Source organism: Helicoverpa armigera, chromosome 8, assembly GCF_030705265.1.
Source record: "Helicoverpa armigera isolate CAAS_96S chromosome 8, ASM3070526v1, whole genome shotgun sequence".
Classification (NCBI taxonomy): domain Eukaryota; kingdom Metazoa; phylum Arthropoda; class Insecta; order Lepidoptera; family Noctuidae; genus Helicoverpa; species Helicoverpa armigera.
This window is the reverse complement of record NC_087127.1, coordinates 5,032,114-5,052,721: the sequence shown is the minus strand read 5'-3', so window position 1 is coordinate 5,052,721 and position 20,608 is coordinate 5,032,114. Positions and strand designations below refer to the sequence as shown.

The 20,608-nt window shown below is 36.0% G+C and overlaps 2 protein-coding genes across 2 annotated transcripts in view; one reads left to right on the top strand and one right to left on the bottom strand.

Annotated features, from left to right (window-relative positions):
• Positions 1-20,608, bottom strand: part of LOC110372852 (beta-3 adrenergic receptor) — a 122,172-nt gene that overhangs the window by 61,106 nt on the left and 40,458 nt on the right. The gene's annotated exons all lie outside the window — the stretch shown is intronic.
• On the top strand, positions 264-4,526 carry LOC126056363 (uncharacterized). The gene is given in 3 exon segments (XM_064035807.1): positions 264-955; positions 2,301-3,162; positions 3,164-4,526. Coding segments are annotated over 3 exon segments (2,241 nt in total). The 5' UTR covers positions 264-939.

Sequence of the window (20,608 nt, the reverse complement as noted above, 5' to 3'; positions counted from 1 at the left end):
TTTGGCAAAAGAGCCACTTCGTTCGTCGTGGCGACAAATATCCAACTAAAGTCGTTCCACTTCGTACAACTTTCTACTATCCCATAAAATAGCTAGAACAGGGACGGATTAAGGGTCCAATTTTATAGGTACCTAGAAAACAAAGAGAAAAAATTACATGCCTACTCTTGAAGGTAAAATATTTTTATATTAGTCATATAAGGCACACTTACCAAACTTCATAAAAAGCCCGTCCTTTTTTATTCAACATCGAAACATATTTTTAATACTTTTGTTGTGATTTGTAAATATCTAAGATAAAAGTGTATTTTAGAATAAGAAATATAATTACAAAGTCATTTTATTTTACTAATTTATTATACTGGCAACCCACAATCATTATTGTATTTTATTTTTACCGGAAGTTGTGGTTGTGATTTGTAAATTTTTAACAAATAAAATATTATTTAGAATAAGAAATATATTTTATATAATTATAATCGCATATTAATTTTTAAATGATGTTCACATTAATTGTTGTATTTAATCTTCACCGGAAGTTGAAATGCATTTAAAATGTCAATTTATACAGGAAGTGTGTCTTCTTTATATTGGCGGGAAAGGTATTACAATATTTTCAACCAGAATAGTCTTTTAAATTAAATTGTACATAAGTGGAAAGGGTTGAAAATATTTATACTTTAATAGTTTGTATGTTGTTATGTATTTCGAATATTTTTAAGGAAGTTGTGTAAAAATAAAACAATAAGTGTATTGATTACTGCTGCTTTCTTGTTCAGTAGATTGTAAGTTCAGGCAGTTGAGATTGTGAATTCGAAGCGTCGACATCAAGAAGTAATAATCTTGTAGTCTTATTTCGATTGTAGAAGAATAGTAATTAAAGTATTTATTCTCAACTCTGATTTTATTTCAAATCAGAAGTGCTAAGACCCACGAGCCATGGCTGAGAGCAACCGTAAGTAATTTATGAATATTTTTTGCTATTTACTAAGAAGAAATATTATATTCGTTGCGAGCAAATTGTCAAAAATTTAAAATTATACACTATACACACACAGATTTCACACCCATTGCTCTCCGGAGTCACAGGCACCCCTTGTGGGCACTTTACACTAGTGATCATCGAAAACGATGATTCGGTTAAACGCATGCGCTATATTTTGGTCGGGGTAACTCTCCGATAATATTGGCGCGGCGCTTTGGCCGATTCGTTATTTTCAAATGACGGTTGTATCGTTATTACTGCTATTAATTTAATTAGTAATTGAGCTGATAGTAGTGATTGATACGAATACATGCGGGGTTCATCATCATCATCATCAGCCTATCGCAGTCCACTGCTGGACATAGGCCTCTCCAAGTGCACGCCACTGAGATCGATTAGTTAAAATTATTAGAAGGTATGTTATAGATCTTATGCAAGATAAATAAGCTTCGGATGAAGGGTGGTAAATCATACAGTATGAAGTTAATCATGTAAGTGAATTGTTAGCCATGTAGGTGAGCTATGAGTTCTTTAACAGCCATGTAGGTGAGCAAGAGGTTAATCATGTAGGTGAATTGCTAGCCATGTAGGTGAGCTATGCGTACCTGAACAGCCATGTAGGTGAGCGAGAGGTTAATCATGTAGGTGAATTGCTAGCCATGTAGGTGAGCTATGCGTACCTGAACAGCCATGTAGGTGAGCGAGAGGTTAATCATGTAGGTGAATTGCTAGCCATGTAGGTGAGCTATGCGTACCTGAACAGCCATGTAGGTGAGCGAGAGGTTAATCATGTAGGTGAATTGCTAGCCATGTAGGTGAGCTATGCGTACCTGAACAGCCATGTAGGTGAGCTAGAGGTCAATCATGTAGGTGAATGGCTAGCCATGTAGGTGAGCTATGCATACGTTAACAGCCATGTAGGTGAGCAAGAGACTAATATTAGCATGATGATGATCACATTAATATTGGAAGCCAGGAGAGCTAGTGAGCTAGCTAGCTGTGAAGAAACCTGGCGTGATGTCAAACTGTTCGTTTTGACAAGTATCTATAAATATTTGAATTAATTAGCTATCCTAAATAAGTTTACAATCTGGGCGTCCAGTATGAGAAGTCCGTCTTCGAGTCTCGAATACTTCATTAACATTATCTAAATAACAATGTCATTTAGTCGTAAAGTTCAGCTTTGTTGGGCTTGGATATTGAAGTAGTCTGATTCAAAGTTATTTCTATTCAGCAATCAAAATAAAATTCGATTCTTTCTGTACGTATGTGTAGACAAAATAAAAACAGATATGAAGTGCTCGACGAATTTCAGGTCATCGAGCCGAAGAGTCCACTCCAGAGCGACCTAGTCGGCGTCGCCGTAGATCATCATCGAGTGAATCTGGGTCACCTGTACTACCCGCAAAAGTCAAGCGATCATCAAAAAGTCTGACAGCCGGTGACCTGTTGAAAATCATCACTGCGCTACAGGATGGCTCAAGTAAGAACATGAATACCACAAATGTTGTCCCAGAGTTTGACCCTAATAATAGGTCACAAGACGTTGAGCGATGGTTGAGAAAAGTAAATGAATGTGCCGCTATTTACAATTGGGATGAGAAACAGATTATCCACTATTCATTGCAAAAGTTGGCTGGTTTAGCCAAGAAATGGTACGAGTCTCTTCCTACGCTCAACTTCTCGTGGCAAGAATGGCAATGTAAAATGAAAAAGGCTTTCCCGAGTGAAGAAAACTTTGGAAAGCTATTAGAGGAAATGTTAAACCGCAAGTCTCGTTCTGACGAAACACTCCGTGACTATTTTTATGATAAGCTGTCATTATTGAGTAGGTGTGAAATAAGTGGACGCAAAGCAGTTGACTGTATCATTTATGGAATTGCTGACGTTTCTGTTCGTAATGGAGCACAAGCTCTCAAATGTAGTGAACCAGAGGATTTGTTGAATTACTTGGCTTCGCAGCAAATTAATCAAACAAAAGAAAATCCACGTCATCTTTCCTCTTCTAACAATAACGCTTTTCGAAAACGTGATTTTCGCACTAGTTTCAACGGACAAAATAGGAATTCCCCTGCAAATAGGGGAAATGATGTTACATGTTTTAACTGCCAAGAACGCGGACACTCTTACATAAATTGTTCAAAACCCATAGTCAAATGCGTTAAATGTGGCAGGGTATAACTTTGACAATTGCTATAAAAAACCTCTTCTTACACATAACACTAACAGCCAAAGTGAACAGCCTTCTGACAAAAAGGTCTTAAAAATAACCTCTGCGAACTTGAACATTGATTTTTTAGAGAGCTGTCCAGTGGACAATCAAAAGGCTTCAACAATAGACCCTCAGCTGAGCAGTTCAGCTAGTCAGGTTCCAGCTGTTGTTAACAATAAATACTTTAAAAAAATTTGTGTTAACGACCAACCGTATGAGGCATTTATCGATTTTGGAAGCGACTGCAGCCTTGTTAAATCTTCAGTTGCTAAATCACTTGGTTTAACCAAAAGTTTCGATAACTTGCCTATTGTGAGGGGATTTGGAAATTCCATTATTGAACCGGAATTTCGGTCAACAATTCTAGTAAAAATAGATGAAGTAGAGACTGAGCTGAATGTGTTGGCTGTTGATGATGCCTTTTTGCCTGCATCATTACTAATAGGTCAGAACTTTACAGAGCTACCCTCTGTAATGGTTAAGAAAGATAGTGAGTCATTGTTCTTCTACCATCAAACACCCGAAAAATTGGCTCATGATTCCACAATAAAACTATTTGTTAAAAAGGATACTATTGTTACAAAAGGAGGTTTAGTTGAAGTATATTGCAAGGAGCCTTTCTCAGGGGATATTTATATTGATGGTGGTACAAGGATGAGTCCCAATCAGGAGTACCATTTACATCAGGGATGCTATAAAATCAGTGACAAAACCGCTATTATTTTTGTAACCTCGCTTACTACTGCTCCTTTAATATATAAAGCCGATACCTTATTGGCTCGGGTGAATCCTATAATGGAGACTAGAACATTTGCTATAAACACTCAAAATCAATGTTTGGAACTACCGCCCTTAGATATAACGGAAATAAAGGTAGGACAAAATATTCAATTTGAAACAATCGAAAGACTGCATAAACTCTTAAACAAATATAGGTCTTGTTTCGCTCAAAACCTCAGTGAGTTAGGCTGCGCTAAAAATATAAAAATGAACATAGAACTTAATGACAAAACTCCTATAGTATACAGACCTTATAGGTTATCCTTTCATGAAAGGCAAAAGGTTAGAGAAATTGTAGATGACCTATTAAATAATGATATTGTTCAAGAATCTGAATCCAATTATTCTAGTCCTATTTTAATTGTTAAGAAGAAAAATGGTGAATCGCGATTGTGTGTAGATTACCGAGCCCTGAATAGTAAGACCATTAAAGACAAATACCCCTTGCCATTAATTGATGACCAGATTTCAAAGGACAATGCCAGGGTCTGGGCTCATAGTTTGCCCAGCAATGGGAGTAGTTCCAGGGGGTTCCTTAGTGCATTCTGAACACGTAATGCAAATATTTTTGAAATCGCTCCCTGGGGTCCCGAGGAAAACCGGTTCAAATATTCTCCATGAAGAGTCACTTTACAAGGCCTGAGCCATTTGCCCAGTAGTAGGAGTGATTGGAATAGGTTCCTTACTTCACTCTTAACATGAAATTAAAATATTTTTAAAATCGGTCCCAGGGGTCCCGAGAAAAACCGGTTCAATTGTTCTCCTTAGATAGTCACTTAACAAAGTCTTTGGCATTTGCCCAGTAGTGAGAGTGGTCAAAGTAGGTTCTTTACTTCACTCTTAACATGAAATTAACATATTTTTGAAATCGGTCCCTGGGGTCCGGGTGAAAAACCGGTTCTAATATTCCACATGAACAGTCGCTTTATAAAGCCTGTGCCATTTGCCCAGTAGTGGGAATGATTGAAATAGGTTCTTTACTTCACTCTTAACATGAAAGTAAAATATTTTTGAAATCAGTCCCAGGTGTCCCGAGGAAAACCGGTTTAAATGTTCCACATGAACAGTCTGTTTACAAAGCCTATGCCATTTGCTCAGTAGTGGGAGTGGTTGGAATAGGTTCTCTAATTCACTCCTAACAAGAAATCAAAATATTTTTGAAATCGGTCCCAGGGGTCCCGAGAAATTAATCTGATAAGAGTTTTCTGCCAAATAAGTCTTACTCATATGTATATTTTCAATCTCAATGCTCAGGATCTCGCTGTCAAGATCCAGTACTGGAAAATGTTGAAATGGGTTATTTTTTTTACTGTGTATTTTCAAATAAATTCTAAAAGCGTTGGATTCTAATAAGAACTGACAATGATTTTCTGAAAAAAAGGCAATTACCGCAATATTTTTGAATTTACGGTTTAAATCTAAAAGGCGCCTGCGCAATGAGCTATCTTCTAGAAAAATCTTATCAAGACGAATAAAATAAGCTCGAACATGAGGTAGTTAGTACATACCGTTGAAGAGTTCCCTCGTCTCTCTTTCGTCTCCATTGTCAGGTCAGATCTTAACCTTTACAGTTCTGTGGTGTCTGAGACATATACCCGAATGTCAAGGTTTTACTCGATATATCTACAATTTTCGAGAGTCGCTCCCGATTTTTTTAGAGATTCCATCACCAGACCCTGGGCCGGATGACAAAGGAGCCATTGAGGAAGTAAGCCCTTTCAAGCAATAAAATAATAATAATGATGTTGAAATCGGTTGGTAAACGACGGAGTTATGCACGTACAAAAGTAAAAAGAATACAAATGAATTAAGAACCTCCTCCATTTTTGGAAGTCGGTTAAAAAAAGTTGTCGTGTACAATACCTCGTATTTGTCAATGAATATAATTCATTTCAATTAAGGTAATAAAACTGGAATAGGTAAGAGTTCGTAAGCTTATTTTTATGTAATATTGAATAAGAGTCATACCAGTTTTTCTCAGGACTCCCGGGATAGATTTCGAAATATTTCGGTCTGGGACCTAATATAAGCCTATGGAACATAATACACTATGCAGTTACTGTGGGCAACACTTGAGCCCAACTTCCATACAAAGTATAGCATTGTCCTTTGAGTGGTAATACCTTCTTTACCACTTTAGATCTAGCCTCAGGCTATTACCAAATACCAATGTCAGAGGAAAGCCGTCACATCACAGCATTTGTCACTCCAGACGGCCACTATGAATTCAAACGTATGCCGTTTGGATTGGCAAATGCGCCTGCCGTATTTCAAAAAATGATTAATAGATTATTGGGACAGCGTAGATTTGATTCCGTGCTTGCTTATATGGACGACTTGCTTATCCCAGCAGCTACTATTGAGCAGAGTTTCCAAAAACTAGAGGATATTTTGAAGCTAATACAAGATGCGGGCCTTACTTTGAAATTGTCGAAGTGTCGATTTTTTGATAGAGAGATAGAGTACTTGGGCTATGAAGTCTCAGCCGATGGTATAAAGCCTAGTCAAAGAAAAATTGCGGCGGTCAGAGATTTTCCCGTCCCAACAAATATCCACGAACTTCGACAGTTTCTTGGTCTGGCTAGTTATTTTAGGAGATTTGTAAAAGGATTCGGAGAGGTAGCTAGATCTCTAACAAAATTGTTAAAAAAGGATGTTCCATGGCAATGGACATTGGATCAAGAGAATTCATTTAAATCTTTAAAATCGCGGCTTGTCGAACGACCCTTATTAGCCCTTTATGATCCAAATCTTGAAACAGAGTTGCACACAGATGCCAGTTCCTTGGGGTTGGGTGGTATTCTCATGCAATGGCAGTCCAGTCCCAGAGTACTTAAGCCAGTAGCATATTTTAGTAGACAAACCACAGCAGAAGAAAAATTCTTTCATTCATATGAATTGGAGACACTGGCAGTGGTTTGCTCTTTAAAGAAATTCCGCCCTTATCTCCTAGGCCAAAAATTTTCTGTGTACACCGATTGTAACGCTCTGAGGACCACATTAACAAAAAGAGATCTGATCCCACGCATAGCGCGCTGGTGGCTCCAGATCAGCGAATTTGACTTTAATATCGAATATCGCCCTGGTTGTCGTATGTTACACGTCGATGCTCTTAGTAGAAATCCTTTACCCACTGATTCGACTGATTCTGTTAAAACTATGAACATTACCTCAGGTAATTGGATAATTACTTTGCAAATTGCTGATCCCGAATTACAGCGTATTGTGAGGATTCTGAAACCTAACACAGAAGAGGAAAACACTGAAATTAAGAAAAATTATACAGTCAAAAATCATACTTTATATAGAAAGGTCGGTGAGGATTTGCGATTGGTGGTTCCTAAAAGTGCTAGGTGGCAAATTTGCAAATCCAACCATGACGACATTGGTCATTTTGGATTTGCAAAAACCTTCGAACGCATACAGAGTCAATATTGGTTTCCCAAATTAAGACGTTTCGTCAAGAAATATGTATCTGCTTGCATTGAATGCGCATATAATAAAGATAATGCTAGTAGGACACGAAAGGGGTTTATTTATCCAATTCCCAAAATTGAAAAACCATTTCACACTTTACATTTAGATCATTTAGGACCATTCGTAAGAAGTAAAACTGGGAATTGTTACATTTTAACAATAGTTGATGCTTTCACAAAATACATTTTCGCCAGACCAGTCAAAGACACTAAAACTAAAAATGTCATTAAAGTTTTAAAACGTTTATTTGAAGATTTTGGGGTCCCAACTAGAATAATTTCGGACCGGGGAACCGCATTTACATCCGGACAGTTCAAAGAGTTTTGCTGTAGTAATGGCATTAAACATGTGCTTAACGCAGTTGCTTGTCCCAGGGCAAATGGTCAGGCAGAACGTTTTAACCAAACTATATTAACATCTTTATCGTTTCAAAACTTTGGTAAAGACGAACGTACTTGGGATGAGCAACTGGGCAAAGTACAGTGGGGTATCAACAATACAATTAACGCCACAACAAAAAAGTGTCCATCAGAATTGTTATTTGGTACGAAGCTAAGCAACATCTCTGACAACATGTTAATGGTTGAGGATGAGGAAGCTTCTCAACTGACAAATAACAATTCCATTGTAAGTGAACATGAGACTTCTGCGACAGAAATCGATAAGGGTGATAGTAATCGTGAAGTAACCGATGCTTCAAATCTCACCGAAATTAGACGTGAAGCATCTTTAAATATTAGCAAAAGTCAAAAACGACTGAAAGATTCCCATGATTCGAAAAGGTCTCCTGCTATGTTATATTCAGTAGGTGATTTAGTTAAAGTCACTAAAACCAACTTTTACAATGATGGAAAGAGTAAAAAGTTAATGCCAAAATTTATCGGACCGTATAAAATAGCGAAATCTCTAGGTAACGACCGGTATCAGATAGTCAACGTGCCAGGTTTTAATAGTAAACGATATAAATCAGTTGTAGCCGCTGATAGGTTACGACCTTGGATCCATGTCAAAGCCTATGAACTAAACAAATCTTCTGGTTCCGAATCTAGTTCATCATCAGACTCTGACAGTCAAAACAATGACTGACTAAAACAATGTTTATATAAAAATTACTTTATTTTTATTTATTTTTTTAATTTATGCATCATGTATTTTTCGACTGTATTTAAATTGCTATTAAAATGTAATTCTTAATTATGTATAAATATGAATGTAATCCATCTTTCATAATGGACACTGAGTGTTGTGATATTTTTGTCGTGCTCCGGAGGAAGCACTTTATGTGGATGGCCGAGTGTTGTGATTTGTAAATATCTAAGATAAAAGTGTATTTTAGAATAAGAAATATAATTACAAAGTCATTTTATTTTACTAATTTATTATACTGGCAACCCACAATCATTATTGTATTTTATTTTTACCGGAAGTTGTGGTTGTGATTTGTAAATTTTTAACAAATAAAATATTATTTAGAATAAGAAATATATTTTATATAATTATAATCGCATATTAATTTTTAAATGATGTTCACATTAATTGTTGTATTTAATCTTCACCGGAAGTTGAAATGCATTTAAAATGTCAATTTATACAGGAAGTGTGTCTTCTTTATATTGGCGGGAAAGGTATTACAATATTTTCAACCAGAATAGTCTTTTAAATTAAATTGTACATAAGTGGAAAGGGTTGAAAATATTTATACTTTAATAGTTTGTATGTTGTTATGTATTTCGAATATTTTTAAGGAAGTTGTGTAAAAATAAAACAATAAGTGTATTGATTACTGCTGCTTTCTTGTTCAGTAGATTGTAAGTTCAGGCAGTTGAGATTGTGAATTCGAAGCGTCGACATCAAGAAGTAATAATCTTGTAGTCTTATTTCGATTGTAGAAGAATAGTAATTAAAGTATTTATTCTCAACTCTGATTTTATTTCACTTTAGTTCTATGTACATCCCAGTTCAGTGTCTTTAATGATGAATGATGGTTGACTTCGGCCCCTTGAGACCTACAGTTCGATGACTTTTCACGGCCACTTTACAGCACTTGCAAGTCAATTAAGTCTTAAAACATCAGCGGTCATACAATCTGGTCTATCGTATATTCTAGGGCGAACCTTCGATTAAGGGACATGTGTACTATGTGGAGTTCACCGTTCTATGATGGTGTTAAATTGAGGATCATTTAGCGCCCTTCAAGGCCCGGCTAACCTTCTAAAAGGTGACCTAACCTAGTCTACTACATATGACTAAATAGGGCGTTTACATTCATCGCCGACAATCGAACTTTGGGGTGCATTACAATAGTTGTTTGGGACAATATATTTATGGGCCTGCCGTGGGCCCCTCTGCGACCTTGCGAACACTTTTACAAAGGCTTGAGTTATTTTTATTCCGGTACCCTCCATATTGATCGCAAGCAGTAAAATAGAGAGAGAATACAAGTTTCTTTCAAGTCCCTAAAAACAAATCATTGTATATTTTAATATCGAAACATAATTGACGCATAAATAAATAATGACAGATTAAACAGTTACAAGTGGCGACTGTTATTGATTCATAGTTTATTTTTCATAACATAATAATATTTTTATTTTAAAGTTTGTACAGATGATCCGGCCCTGTCCACAGCTGTTGTACGAAGATCAAAGTTAAAATTACGCTAAATAGTTTAATAGAAATCAAGAGCCGTGTGCTCTGGAGAGCTTTGCTCAACATAGCTTCAGGTGAACAAACTGAAATACTGAAGGACTTACTAATGTTGTTTGGTAGTACGTTATTAACAGTTTATTGTTTTCCAGTTCAAATCTACAATTAATAAACGTCTTGAAAAAGATCTTCAAGTCTACTTATTACGGATCTCGTATTAGAATATCCTCTTTCCTTAAATAATATCCTCTTTCTTCGGGTACCTACTCGGCTAAAAATAGGAACGAAATAGGTAATTATACATCTTAAGACAAGGTAAGTAGGTGGTACCTTCGGATGAACTTAGAATCCTAGGGTTCATCAAATGTTCTAGTAAAATTATAAGAATTCATATAAGTAGTTAGGTATGTACAGTCAACTTCAGGTCAGTGGTAACAGTTTTATAGGAAAATCGTACTTATTCCTATTGTGTTAAGGTGCATGACAGTTACCACTGACGTACCAATGACCTTTTTTCCTAACTACAAGCAAAAGCAATAATCTTCAGCCGTCACCTGAAACGACATGTCTGACACGTCACCTTTGATATTGAAAACTCAAACAAGAAAATAACTATGGATTGTCGCTGCTAATGATATCATTAGGGAGTAAATAGTAATACAAATGATAAAATATTGGAACATAGCTATTTACCTTCATATTAGGTTAATCCATCAAGTCGTGATTGGAGTTCGATAATGAGAATTTTACTTTAATTTCGTTAAGATATAGATGACTAAATTTAATAACTACATACATATACAGACTCAATAAATATGTACCTATATTGATATGCATGATTAAATCAATTGTAAATTCTGTCAAAAAAATCCATTTGTTTTTGGTAACCTATTTGGATCAACAATGTTATGTAAACTGGCAATGTTATTACTGTAACATAACATAGACATATCAAACTCATTTAAATTTCAAATTAACAACTGCGACTGCTAATTACAACGACAATTTATTGCAGTACATTTTGAACGAACACAATTCAACAATTCGAATTCCATTTAGCTTTTAACATGATTCGAGATTCAGTGGGGCGCGAAATCGTATCATACTTACGTGAACTTTCATCGATTAATTACTCGGAGCATTTCAGTTACAGGTATTTTATTATTCTGTTAAATACTTTCAGTAAAAAAATGTACACTTGATAATCGATTACCATCGTAAACTATTTACTTATTCATCATACACTGCATCACAATTTTAAGTCAATTGGTATATATTTTTGCGTATATCAGTCTTATTTTTATCAAATCATCATTATTAACATCATGACATACCTACTTACCTACACTTTGCAATATTCTTTACGAAACAATTCTCACAGAAAATAAATTTTATACAGCGAACCCATTCTCTTGAATGTCAAATTCCGGTATTCACAATAAATATAACGAAATTCTGACTAAGTAAAACTTGTTCTGTTGCCAAAATCTCATCCTGGCACCAAAAGCAGGATACGGAATAAAATATATTTCACTTCAAATAAGAAATAATCTCTCCGGCCATGGTTAGACGGACCGTGAAATTGTGACAATTTGCCCTTCTTAAATCTTTTTGTTTCACGCAAAATTATTGTGGTATTTCATTCAAATTTCCCCCGTTAGTCACTTGGGCTATGTCCAAATACCTATCATCTATGTAATTGGCATACGTCTGTTCTGTTATCTATAATTGTTATACATTGTGACTATTGGAAGCCACACCTGTCGCGAATTCAGTTTATGTATGGACATTAATTTGGACTGAAATAGTCTTTCTAAAATTGTATGCTGTTCCTAATTTGCTAATACCTATATGACGTTTAATTGTGCTAAGTTGAAAAATTGCAAATTATAAGCCTAGCCTATTCTTATTGAGTTGGGGTCGACTTCCAGTCTAACCTGACGCAGCCGAGCAAAACACGGAAAGACTGCCTATCTGACCTCCTCAACCCAGTTACACGATACCCCTTAGTAAAACTGGTTGTCAGACTACCAGGAACGACCGCCAAAGATAATTCTTTATTATAATTACAAAAAAAATACAAATGCAAAATTATTTTTACATCTTATAACATAATAACTCCTAGCTTACCTAGTTAGCATCGAGACATCGATTTGGGACACAAATCGATATCAATTGCTCCCGAGACGATTACGTTAACTCGAATCGTATCACGTGATGTCCAGTCATACGATGTATTACCGCATAGTGGAATAATTAGCGCAATTCCAATTAAGTCTAGCTCGATTATATAATGGTTGAATATTATTATAATGAGGTATTTCTCAGTTACAGCTTGCATTCTGGTTTTGATTCTAATTAATGACGATAGTATACTCCCTTACAACAATAAACTAACTCTAATGCTACGGGTCTGCTGGTTAGAAATAATAGAAATAAGCAGCTCCTTCTTGTATTTTCTGTGTACATAAATAGATAAATAAATACAGAACTAAAATAGTACCTATAGCATTACAGATACATCAGATAGGTGCACTTCTTCCCAATTCTTCGTTGAAAGCAGGAGTGGTATTATGCCAATACACAGCGCTTATCTTCTCCCATGTTGCATAATTTAAATATTTGGCATAGGAATTAACAAACGTAGATATAATACTACCTTACAACATATTTTGCTTATCGTCATAACTATGTCACGCCTGGCCCACACTAATCCAGATATATTGCGCTGACTAAATTCTAGTTTCACCTAGATTTAATAAAAATATCACGAAATATTATTGGATTAATAGCTTTTCACTAGAAGAGCCAAAAGAAATAAATAACGTTTATGATTTCTTGGATAGATCACTAAAAGAGCGGTGAGTTACTCGCGCGATTGATATGCGCAAAATCTGACGTTACATTAGGTATATGAAAGTAGAAAATGTTTCAATTTGTATTCGTCATCGTCGTGTCAGCCGCAAGATATCCAGAGCTGGATAAAGGCCTCCCCCAAAACCCGCCACTTTGCTCGATCTTCAGCAACCCCGGTAACCTTGGTCAGATCGTCCGTCCATCTAATGGACACCAATTTGTATTATTGTACTATAATTGTAAGAACATAATGTACGATTTTTATCGAACAAATAAGCTAATTTGGATGTCTGCTACAGACTTTACATTTGAATACCGTGTAGAATGTAAAAAAGTTTCTTCATAGGTCATAGTGTGATAATTTAACAACTTGAATCCACTAACTTAGTAGTTACATAGTACTTAAACTCTCGAGTCTGCCGTGGATGGTGGAGCCAGACAGCTTGTCTCTTTGAATATCGATTACACATCGCGATGGCCTATATATTTGGATGATGCGAGATTATGCGGAAACCTACCAGTTTGTATAGCTACTAGGAGATTTCCCGCGGTTTCACCCGCGTCCCATGGGAACTCCTGTACGTACCGGGATAAAATATATACCTATTTTAATGTTGTTTGGAAGGAGTGTAGCTTCCCAACTGTGAAAGATTTTTCAAAGAATTTTTCAAATCGCTTCAGTAGTTTCGGAGCCTTTAGGCTACAAATATTTAATAAACGAACAAAAAAATGTTTCCTCTTAATTAAATTATTGTATAGAAGTATAAATAACGTGTAGGCATTAATTACTTGACGTAATGTTTAATACTTGTCTACAATAAAGTATGAACTATGGCGACAAGGAGTAAATAAAGTGCTGAAACTTTGAAAACAGAACCGTCGTGGATTAAATATGTTTCGCATCTGGTCAAAAGTTGTTTGGGTGCCTTAAAATGTCGTGAAAGTTAGTTTTGGTATGTAATATTGGATAATGTTGCTTTAATTCTCACAAAATTAACACTATTATTCCATAAAAACCTCGTTAACAATTTTATTTAAATGGCCAATCAGTACAGTACAATATGCATTTGAAAAGGACAACTTTTGCCTTATAGTATAAGTATTGGTATAGTCGAGGTTATTACATACTCAAGTTAACACTTCGAATCTACAGTCCAACTAATAAACTACATACTCACATATTGCCAATATATTAGTTTGCAACTGCATGAGAGCAGTTCCGAGCTTTGAGGTTTTAATTACAAGCTTATAAAGTAGAACTCGCATTAAATACACGTAAAGTTCTATAATAATAAAGTTTCTCCGAGATATGTAAAGAACTATTATATTATTATTATTATATACTTAGTTGTTTATTGTATTCCGCAGTTGTAAGCTCTCATTGTTTTCGAGCTAATTAACTTTCTTCCTCATTGTACCTATAATTTATAATAATTTTGATAGCTGCATGATGAATAAAACTATGATAGGATTGCAATTTACGTACTTTGAAATAATAAGCAAGTCGCTTCCACCAAACAGTTCTTACCAATCTCAATAGCTACCTACATAGTGCCTTAGTAAGATAACTCAGTTCTCTACATACAAATTTAGTATCACAATTATTATCCAGCTTATAGAAGTAAGTCTTCATGTCTCCATAGATCCATAGCATGGTAAAATATTGCTCAATTGGGTATCAGATAGCGTCTCCTACCAAAATAGGTCGTACAAAAACCTACTACACAAATAGGTCGCATACTCAACAATACAAAACGACGAACTGAATAACAATATGAATTTCGTAACGACTGGTATTTGCATAAAGATTCCATCTCAGACATACGAAGCAGCTGCGATCATTTCCTCTTATCGATCTATTTTCCCGTCACTCAACCATCTGAAAAAGTTAAATAAATTCCAGGGATCGATTTAAAATCGGAATAGAATCGAGTGATGTTTGCTGATTTAAGTTATTGTAACAGGTGCAGCTTTGAGACAGTGAAGTTCGGTTTATTTGTATTGGTTTGAGGAACTGGGGATTCTTTTCTGAAATTTTATTGCTAAAATAAGTTGTGACGCAATTATTTTGCCCTTGAACAACTTATCTTTTTTTTTATTAAATATATAAACAACACCTGCCTAGCCTGTTCCCAAATGTTGAGTGCGTCTTCTGTGGGTGCCACTCTTTTACATGGCTCGACTCTGTATGACATTAAGAACCCAGTAAGCCAAGTAACATACACCCAACTTAACGGTGGCTAGACTTTTTAGCATTTGACTACCCGTAAAGTATTACCAAAAATAGGTATACAAATTACTCCAGAGACATCATTTAACATGCCTTCTGAAACATTGAAAAACCGGCACTACAGAATACAAGCAAAACATAGGAGCCTCCATCAATAGCGTACATAATACGTATGTGAAAATAATGTCAGTTCAAGGGAAATAGGCTATCTATCAAATAATAAGGTCACGTCAGAGACCTCGAAACTGAGCTCAAAAACGTTTAGAACAATAAATTACCATTGACGTAAAGAGACCCGCCCTTCACTAGAACTTTTTATGGGAAAAAACATTTGGAGTTTCAACTTAGTAGCGGTCTTACTTATTGGTATTAAAAAATACGGAACTGGAAATAAAGGAAATCGGATTACCCATATCTTGTTGTGGTATGCAAATACATTTTCTTTTTGTTTTTCTATATAACATCGAAGAGCAAAAACACTGGACTATATGGGCTGGATTCCTAGTTATTTTGTTTAAAGCTTAGTAAGAACGATATTGTTAACTGATACCAAATTAATGAATCTACGTACGTAGCTCTGTATTGTAACACCAATTTACACGAAGCTTACTCAAAACTTTGCCGTTCATTACATGGTTTTGTAGCATATGGTAGCAACATAACATTAAGTAGACGATGAGTCCCAACTCGCCTACTTTGCATACAAAAAAGGTCCATAAGTCCACTTTGCAACTTCCTTTGTTACGCATATATGTATAGGCAAAAACTTCGAGTTTGTCAAACTACTGGCTGAAATTATCCTTATTGTATTCAAAAATCTCTTGAAAATCACAATATAAGTAAGTATGTATACCTAATGATGAATTTTAAACATGTAAAACCAAGTTACTTCTATTTTTAACTTACTAAGCAAAGTTATTTTTAAGCAAAGCTATGGTATGCGACACGGCGCGCTGTGCCAAATCATAGTTTGAATTTACATAATTTTCATGTTCCGAATCGTATATTTGAACATTGTTGTATGTAGTTGGTAGCCAAAATGACACACTGTCTGTAAATGGGTTTGTAGTCCTTGAATTTTCTAGCGTATCTACATATCATATGCGAGGCTACCAAATAGTAACTACTAAAGTATGAATCATATTTTTATGCTAAAGCTAGATATAGACCGCGACTTCGTTCACATCCCGCGATCGCACATTTCGTTTCACACCGGCATAAAAAGCCTGTCGTCGTCTCCAGGGAAGATAATTTTTCAATGGATTCCACTGTTTTCAAACAAATAAAATCACTTTGACATATTCATGACATCGTAATAGGGAACTTGAAGATTTTCAGTAAGTAACCCAAAAAGTTATCTTTAGTCTTCCAATCATATTACATAAGTACCAAACGCTAAATTAAGCTCTTGTCTGAACCAGAATTTTGAGTCAAAATGATTAATTGAATGTAATTGTAAGTTACGCTAGAACTATTAGTTATTCAGTCAGTTACGACTAGACACTTTCTAAGATAAATGTAGATGTTACAAAATCTGCGAGCTCATCATGATAAAGTAAGATTTACTTCAGTATCTTAAGCATGAATGATATTTAAGTACCTACTTAGCAATTACGTTAAAATCAACAATTGTAGGTAGGAACACGCTGCACGCATATATTTTTAAACCTAGATGAGGCCAGTATTAACTAAAGTAAAAACAATGAAACAAACTGAAGGGTTAAATACTTTTAAAAGCATAATTGTAGGTATATCAGTGTATTATGGATGAACATGTAGATAGGAGGATAAAACTACCATACTTGACGAGTATACGTATTACGTTGGTTTCAAACTCAAATTTATTACTTAGGAAACTCGCAGCTGGTAAAAAGGAAATTTCTAGAGAGAACAACAATAACAATTAACGTGTGATGAACATTTATAATGCTGAGTGGTGTAAGTAGCCGCCTCACTTAGCCAAACTTTGTTAAAACTGTGTTTTAGTTTCAAAACATTTTAGTTTTCTAGGTGACACTACCGTAACATCCTAGAATAGTGTGAAGATGAAAGCTAACTTATAAGCCATAAGTACCTACGTATAACCATTTCAGGCGTAAGTTTACCGATAACATAAACGTCAAATTTCTTCAAATCACTGTTTACTATGAATTTTCACGTTAAATTTTAAAGTGATAAGTTGTTTTAAGAAAAACAGACGATTATGTTGTCAGTAAAAAGGGTCTTAATATAGTAACTTGTAGGTATGTATCTAGGCATCTGCGGAAGAGTTAAAAACGTATAAAATGCACAACGATTTAATTGCAGATAACGTTAACATCGCGACAGATTTTGGCAACAAGGACAACCCTCTTTTGGCTGTTTGCCTTACACTATGTCCAAAACACAGTCAAAAGCAGTAACAAAAGCAATTAAGCATTGAGCAAGCAAAAATAAGTTATGATAGTAATGTAAATAATTTTAGAGGTTGAATTGGTGCAAATCATTATCAAAAGCCCCTCAACTGGCCATCTATTGTTATGTCAATGAAGAATATTATCTATGGAAAACATGAACTTACTTAAAATGATGGACTACTGTTTACCTACCAATTTTTCCGACCGCCTTTTCCCACCGATTTCCCGTCACCAAATCGCTTCAAAAAATGCAAAGATATGCGTCTACAGTAGCTATAGGCACTTTGGGTATTTTCCTGTGCCTCACTTTACTGAGGTATGAAAAAAACAAAAAATTGTTTTTGGCACGTGTAAAATTTGTAATAAAATAGATAGAATATATTAATTTGGGACATGAGGATCAATTTTTCGACGCGCTTTATTAGTTTTAAGTTTTCTTTTTTTATGTTAATATAGATTTAGTTTGTTTTAAAACATAATGTACAGATTTTAAAGAAAAATAAAGCCAGGAATTTAGGACAGTCATTTCTAAATTAACCTGAAAACTAACTTGATTATCAGGTGAAACCAACTGACCCACAACCAAAATTCGATATTCAAATCCAATCGCATTGATCGACGTTTATTTACACAACGGTGACGTAAGCAATCTCCAGCCGCTGAATTATAGGCGAGCAACTGCTGTTAATAAAACAGAACCAATATTCCTTATTGAATCTCAGTAACTGCCCAATAAACGTTCCACTCGCCCCTTATACTGACAGCAAACTAATAAAAAGTACCGAGGCCACTTCAATGTAAATTCCTAAGCTTTATGTGAATATGCCACCGGATTATTCGTAATTTCCATGTTCTCGGAATGGAATGGAAGTGATAAAAATGCGTTTATTATTGTATTGCATGCATTGTTGTGAAGATTGCGGGAGGAGTATTTGTTATAGCAAGCAACGGTGAACATGAAAAATGGCTTTAACAATTTGTTTATTTATTATTTATTTATTTAATGGTTTGTACACATAAAACACAAAGAAGAATAAATAATAGGAACAATAGTACAGGGCACAGCTTATCTCTAAAGAAATTTCTTCCAGCAGGCCCGTTGTGGGAGAGTTAGAATAAAAAGAGATAGGTACAGATAGACAGTGTAAAAAGAAAGAAGATATAACCAATATATAATCACTAACATAAACTACTTAAATACATATATATAAATATACATACAATAAATACTATATGCAACTATGACAGAGAGGAAAGATAGTGTTCTTTCAACTTGCGTTTAAACGCAGCAACAGTCTGGCAGCTCCTCACCTCAGGCGGCAACTTATTCCACAGCCGTACAGCGTGCACGGTGAAAGAATAGGAGTAGAAGTCAGTGGAGTGGGAAGGGATTTTAAGAAGGGATTTGAGATGAGTCCTGCAGGACGCATCAGGTGAGCGGAGAAAGGAGAAACGTTCCCGCAGGTAGGTTGGAGATTTAGGATTAAAGAGGATATTAAAAAGAAGACACAAAATGCGAGTGTTCCTGCGAAGACGGATTGGGAGCCACTTGAGTTCCTTGCGAAAGTGTGAAACATGATCATACTTTTTAAGATTAAAAACAAAACGTATACAAAGATTTTGCAAGCGCTCAAGTTTATTTAAAAGCTCCTCTGTGGCATCCAGATAACAGGCATCAGCGTAATCTATGATGGGTTGGATGAGAGTCTGAGCAAGAGATATTTTGGTTTTCAATGGCAAAAAGTATTGGAGGCATTTCAGCGCATGGAAAGTGCAGTAAACTTTGCGACTAACTTCATTAACTTGAGCTGTCCACGATAAGTTCATATCAAATGTAATACCCAGGTTTTTTGCTGTATTAGCGTAGTCAATCTGAACCCCATTCAAACTTAGAGGTGGTAGCGACGCAACATCTAGCCTGCTACGCATGTATCTGCTGCCAATGATCATGGCCTGAGACTTCCTGGGATTAATTTGCAGCCCAAAGGACTGCGCCCAATCACCAATCGCATCCAGGTCACGATTCATGGCAGCAATGGCAGCTTCTGCATCAGTACAGGGAAAATGTCTGTAAAGCTGCAAGTCGTCTGCGTAGAGATGGAACTGGGAAGAAATGACCTTTGTGACAGAGTCAATGAAAATAGAAAACAGGAGAGGAGAGAGAACGCCACCTTGAGGTACACCCGCAGTGAGATTGCACCAGCTAGAGGTCAAGTTATCGAGGCGAACACATTGTGAACGGCCTTTTAAATAAGAATCAAACCAACTTAGGGTGGAAGGGGAAATATTTACAGATTTAAGAATACCAAGTAGGATATCAAAGTCAACAGAGTTAAAGGCACTGCTAAAATCAAGAAGGATGAGTAAGGTGAGAGATTTGTTCTCCATCGCGAGGCGAATGTCATCAGTGACCTTCAACAATGCCGTTGATGTACTGTGACCAGGCCGAAAGCCAGATTGAAACGGACTCAGCAGATCCATTCTGTCTATATACCTACGCAGTCAGCTGACGGTGAACTAGATGCTCAAGAACTTTAGAAAGGAATGGGAGTATAGAGATGGGTCTAAAATCTGTCAAAGCTATAGGATTAGAAAGTTTGGGCAAAGGAATAACAATAGCTGCTTTCCACAGATCGGGAAAGGTGCCGGAGAACAAGGAAAAATTAAAAATGTGAGTCAAAATAGGAAGGACAGAGGAAAGAGTGAGGGAAATCATTCGTGAGCATATGTCGTCGTTGCCAACTGCATTAGACGAGATCGAAAGAATTGACTTTTTCACATCATCCAAAGTCACAGCACACCACTCGAAAGGAGGGCAATCAGGCAACGGCACACTAGCTAGCCTGCTCAGAGTATTGGCCCTGACGTGCGCACCCAAACGAACAGGAGGAGAGGAGAAGTGATTGTTAAGAGCACACACGTCAGTGTCACCACTAGGAGCAGCCGCAGTTTTACCGATACCGATAGATTTTAAAAATTTCCAAACCTCAGAGGAATTACGGTTATCAAGAGAATTGTGGAAGTAG